Source organism: Papaver somniferum, chromosome 11 (assembly GCF_003573695.1).
Source record: "Papaver somniferum cultivar HN1 chromosome 11, ASM357369v1, whole genome shotgun sequence".
Classification (NCBI taxonomy): Eukaryota; Viridiplantae; Streptophyta; class Magnoliopsida; order Ranunculales; family Papaveraceae; genus Papaver; species Papaver somniferum.
Genome location: NC_039368.1, coordinates 80,187 through 86,562, shown reverse-complemented (window position 1 = coordinate 86,562; position 6,376 = coordinate 80,187). Strand labels below are relative to the sequence as shown.

Here is a 6,376-nt window from a genome sequence, read left to right as displayed (position 1 = left end):
GAAAGTTCAATATATCTGTTGCGTTTTGGTAAAATTTTTAATAATTAATTTCTATTGCGTTCCAAAAGAACAATGTCAAGATTAAGTATTCCTCAAGACATCCAAGAAGAGATTTTATTAAGGTTACCTGTGAAATCCATCTTATGTTTCAAGTCCGTATGCAAGACCTGGTGTGAATTACTATCTAGTCGTAAATTTATAAAGGATCACCTTAACCTTGCCACCAAAAATCAACTTACAAACACAAAAATTATGATCGGTTTGAGTCATGATATGTACGCTGCTGATGATATATTTTATTCCATAGATTATGCTTCAATATTATACGGAGCTGTTGTGATGGATTACCCAAACGACAATAATAATAATGCTATAACTCACAGTATTCGCCATTTTATTGTGGGATCTTGCAATGGCTTGATTTTATTATTGACCGAAGATAGTGAAAAATTATTTCTTTGGAACCCATCCACAAGAGAGTACAAGGAAATCATAAGAGCACCGACGGCCGTAGAAAACCTTTCCTATGGGTTTGGTTACGATTTCAAAACTGATAATTACAAGTTGGTATGCATTGCAACTGGCCGGTCTGATGATGATGGCGAGCTTGACAGTTTTTCTGAAGTTTATTCATACACAGCTGGTTCATGGAGTAGAGGCGAAAACATCCCTTATGTGTATTCTGATGTAACCGGTGGTGTGCTTCTGAATGGTGCTCTTCATTGGTTAGGTGAAGATGCTTCTCATTGGTCAGACGATACCGCCACCCGTAAAGAAACTATAATTTGCTTCGATATTAACAGTGAGAAGTTCATGGATTTGCAACTTCCAGAAGAAACTATGACATGTCCAGAAGAGAAATTTAATATCCATGTGCTGGGAGATTCCCTTTGCTTAATTTGTGGTGTCCGTAACGTTCGTGTTGATGTATGGGTTATGCAAAATTATGGAGTGAGAGAATCTTGGACAAAGCAATTCATCATTACCCAAAAAGAAATTATTGCAGATCCCCATTCGTTAAAGATCTATGGCTCTGTTAAAGATAGTGGGATTCTAATACAGGTTGGTGACACTCGGTTTATACGACCCAAAGAATGATAACATTAGAACCCTGAATATAAACGGCATCATCGATGGTAGTTTTTGCTCGGAGAATTACGTGGAGAGCTTAGTTTCAGTGAATTCAGGTATTTATATGGGTACAGTGGACAAAAAACATTCCAAAGATGCTAGTGAAATTCAAGATTCTCATCATTTGAATAAAAACTCCCAAATTACAATGGAAGCTGCTCAAGACAAAGAAGCGAAACGCAAACGTAATGAATTAACTGAAAGTAGTAGTAGTTCAAAAAGAAAACGAGCATCTTCTGAAAACCAAGAAATGGATGCTGTTAATTCGTCTCTTAGAGGTGTCAATAATGTGTTTCTCATAGACGTTAATGCCGTTGTTCTTGAAGGTGTTGATGTTATTCTTGCAGATGTTCATGCTGCTAACCATGAAGGTAGTGTCGCTGCCTTTGGAGGTGTTAATGTTATTCCTGGAGGTATTAATACTGTTTATCATCATGAACTTCTTAAGGCGTATTAACATGAATCTGCAAGGGAGGGAGGCGCTGAAACAGAGGGGGTCGTGATCAAGGGGAGAGGGGGTCGACGAAGAAATGGTGGTGGTAGTGGTATTATTATGCGGGTTTCTCAAGGTTCTTAGTACTGCAAATCTCCAGTGTCGTTGATTCTTAGTTCCAATGTTAGAACAGTTGGGTGTGGCTGTTCATCCAAGTTTCAATAAGTTTTCTCATGCTATGTTCTTTCAAGTGAATGCGGGCATTTGATATTCAAACTAATTTATTACTTATTTTCTGTAAAATAAAACTTGTGTTAGTAAGCTTTTTACTCAATGCAAGAGTATTTTTTTGTTGGAACATCAGACTATTTCTGTCTTTGTTTGTTCAATTGTTGTTAGCACTCCACAATCTTATTGTCATTTTTGTTCGATTTCCCATGGTTGTTTAATTATTTAGCTGTGACCAATAGCCTCGTGCAGTTTCTTCAGTATGACCAGCTTGGCTATACCCGCAAATCATCGCATTCCAAGAAACAACATTTTTCAGAACGACCCAATTCTTGCTGTGCACTAAAAATGCATAGAAGTGCCCCTGTCATACAAATTCTCGTGCATTGGTTATTAGGATTACAATCAGCGCACAAAAGGGTATCAATACTTTTTAATCTAGGTACTCGTTTACAATGGTTGTAGTTAGATGACATATCTGCTAGTGCAGCTAGAGAAAAAAGTTTTCCGTTTACAATGCGCTTTTAGTGAGTTGCCCATATGCTATTCCCATTGACCAATCTGTTAGGGATCCCATTGACTTATAAGCCCCATCATCTGACCAATGTCGGACTGTTATCTCACCACGGAGCAAATTACAAGAACGCAGTGTTGTCGTGGTCTCTGTTCATTCAATTTCCATCTTAAATAACACTGCCACCACCAGCACCACTAGCTCAGCTCAGTTCTTAATTCAATAAACAAACTCAGAAACTCAGTAATGAAAGTAAACAAACATTACTAATTTAACCATGAAGAATAATTACCCTAAACAGCTTGTCTCAACCAAATTGAAACAAACCCCTTCTTTCTTTTTATTCTAACAAATTAATACAACTCCATCTCCTTCCTCAATTACTCAAATTCGGTCCTTAATTCTTCATGTTCATCATAAACGACTCCAAAACCCTAACTTCATCAAATTCGAATTACTCCTCAACTCAAATCTTAATTCATCCAATCAGATCAATGCCCATCTCAAATCCCTTTCTTAAAATATCAATTTCATCTTCTAATTCATCCTTGAATTCTTGCAGAAACCCTAACTTTTCAAATTATCATCGAATCAGCTTCACAACTTCACAAGAACACCAAACCCCTTTCTTCTTCATCGCCTACTACCCAAATCCTTCTTCAATTAACCAATTCCTCCATATCTTGAACCTAAATCGAAACTCTGACTTCGATTTACAACGACAACTTAATCTTCTTCTTTTTCAGAGTTAATCAACATCAACACCAACACCACCTTCATATCTCCATCAACATCCTCTAATTCATCGACTGTATCTCTCTCTCTATCTCGAGCCAACTCTCAATCACACACAGAGAAAACAAGATCAGGAAAAAAGAAAGAGAAGAAGAAAGAAAAGATAAGAAGAAATTATCTTCTTCGATCGGTTCCGAGGAGATAAGGCCCAAAGGAGAACAGTAGGACACACACTTGCTTTGATAAAGCGAATCCACAACGTGTCTCTGTTGCATCAATAGCATTTTCCATGAAATGATGATTTTACCCTTCATACTAAACCAATGATATCTCCTCCGTCCGATATCCGAATAATACGCTTGGGTAGTCCATTCCGCATAACTTTTCGAGACCTATTCAGCGGTACTAGTTTCGTATCTAGATCGTTGTTAGATTAATGTCTATCATTTAACGTTGGTGTTAAACTAATCGAGTTATTATCGACTAAAACGTCTTTTGACTAGTCTAATAGCGTTGACGAGCTTGAGGGTCTTTACATTCTCCCCACCTTATATTATTTTCGTCCTCGAAAATCAACCATTCTTCCGGTATTCAAAAACTCCCCACCTGATAGAGAATTACTATCTCTCAACTAAGCGCAAACAAAGCACAAACCTATATGGCTTTCTACAACGAAAATTTGCGGCTCTAGGTTCAATAGACTAGTTTGTATTTCAATAAGTTACTGGTTCTAATTATGAGAGAAATTACTTTATAATAAAGTTATATGTAAAATTTAGGATCTATCAGTTCACTAATGGAAGCAAGTCTCCCTTCAATGCCTAGTGATACAAGAATGCAGTTGCCCTGTCTAGGTTCGCGACGCCTGACAATGCCTACCTACGTAACAAGTATCACCCGACCACATCAGAGTTACCATCCTCACTAATCTCCAGTGCTGGATTAACTAAGTGCAAATTTATTACGATTTATTAAGTATTAATTTATTAAGATTGATTAGTCTTTAACTTCTATCTTAACTAGTGTAAGCCTGATAAATTTACTTCGTAAAATATATAAACAGTTCACATCATTTTAAGCAATTTAGTTATCCGAATTATTTATCTTACTTTTTATTTATCATTATTATTATTTATTTATTTTAATGAAATCCAATTTTAAAGATGAAACTATATTATTATAACTAAATAGATTTTAAATTCATGTACTAATTAAGAATAACTTAATGTTATATCGGATTATCCAAATGTTACTATTATTATTTCCAATGTATCTATTTGTTTATTTCACTGTGTGACTTGATATAAATAAATAACCGCTAACAATTTTTCCATAATTATTTGGTGTTAATACTTTATTATTATTATAACATTTATTTCTTAGCCGATAAAAGTTAATCATAATGCCAAGTTCAATTTTATTATAACTAGATTTGATCTAGCTTTATTTCCTTAAATTTATATTATTGCTAAGTGATCCTTAAGTTCTGTTATTAATAAAAATTATAGTTTTCTAATCCAGTACTAACATATAATTATTATCCAAATGATATTTACACTAACTCTAAATTTTATAATAATTAGTACTAGACAGTGTTATAAATATGCTTATTTTATCGAAAATTATTATCTTAATTATATTATCATTTTCATTATTGTTTTATCAAACTTTCCCACTTGATTACAAGCGCAACTAAAATACGGCCAGGATAATTATTTAATAATGATACTTAGTTTAATTTTGTTAAGCCTTAATCTTGTAAATATAATTCTACTTTCACAAAAAGATTGATATAACAATTTTATTTATTCAGATGGCATCTGTATACTATATCTTGTTAAATATGTCGTTGCTAATTTAATATGATTTAAATTTTTAAGTCTACATAAAATTTTAATATGTCTTGATAGTCTTTAGATTTTGGTATTATATGACCTCACGTTCTTAATTCTACCTAATAAGTCTTATAAAATCTATCTGGTTTGAACACAAAACACATAATTCTATTTTGTTATTAGTTAACTTTACAATCGTAGATAAGTACTAATAATTTTTCATAGCTATTTAATCATTATTTTATCGCTATATATTTATTAATGAGATTTTAATTTATGTTATTCTCAATATAACTAATTTGAATTCTGTCAGTTTAAGTTCGTCATACTAATTTTTCATTTCAAAATATGATTGAATCTATTTACGAAAAGGGATCCTAACACTATACAAATTCATTTTCTTTTAATCCTAATATTACACTAAGTATCCGAATGCTATTACCACAACTTCATGTGTATTTGTTTCATTTTAAAAGTTTACTAAATCATTTGTTAGACTAAAAATAATTTCGGTATAAGATTACTAACAAGTTGAGTCTTTTTATTTTATATATTATATCTTTATTTTCTTAAGTCTAATGGCTAATATGTATTATATCAACAATCTAATTTAGACGCAAAAGAAAGTCTCTAATTTGTAATTAGTTTAATTTACAAAACTTAATCTCTAAGTTAATCAACTAACGAACTCGACTCTTGAAGCTTTCTCTGCGCAACTCTGATCTGTCTCTGAAACTGAAACTTGGAATGGGTGAGAACATCATCCCTAAAAGCGGTGCCCTGCAGGAATAACATTTAACTTTCATGCAATCATTGGAAATGATTTGAAAACAATTATTGTTTTCCCTAAACACTAAACCAACAAATCACATAGGTAAACAATCATGTATATGAAACTAACGCCTTCCAAACAATATATAATATGGTGACTCGTCCCACACCTAGATAGCTATATGGTGACTTGTCCCGCACCTAGTGATTGCATAAAAGCTCGAATTTATGTAGATATAAATGAAGGAGTAGTATCCTATATACCACGGATGGTAATTCTCTTTTCTAAATAATCAAATGGAAATTCTTATTTCCCAAACAATTCACGAAGACAAACAAGCATTACAATTCCTTTCCAAGCAATGGAAGATTAAAAGAAATCAACAGTACTTTCGGAATTTTAAATAAAACAATGCATGGAATACATAATCAGATAATGCATGAATTTGTTAAACTTAAACTTTGGTAAAAGAAAACAACAATAATCACAAAAGAGTTAAAAGTATTCCCACCTCTTTTGATGACAAGCCACGCCTACCTCGAGATCCACGATTCGCTGGATCATTCTTTGAATTGTCGATGTTAATATAGACTAACTGTTAATCACACAAGAAGTCTAAGAATCTAGTCAAAATGGCTCACACAAGAATCATACAAGTCTAACTAATGGTTCTAATCCCATTTATGATTCCACACATTTTTATTCTCTATCTTTAAATAGCTAAGGTT

At 33.1% G+C, this 6,376-nt stretch overlaps 1 protein-coding gene across 1 annotated transcript; it reads left to right on the top strand.

The window, feature by feature from the left end:
* Positions 1–252: 252 nt before the first annotated feature.
* LOC113322229 (F-box/kelch-repeat protein At3g06240-like) lies at positions 253–1,098 on the top strand. Its single transcript, XM_026570287.1, has one exon. It carries the CDS (start codon positions 253–255, stop codon positions 1,096–1,098), a length of 846 nt encoding a protein of 281 aa, XP_026426072.1.
* Positions 1,099–6,376: the final 5,278 nt, after the last annotated feature.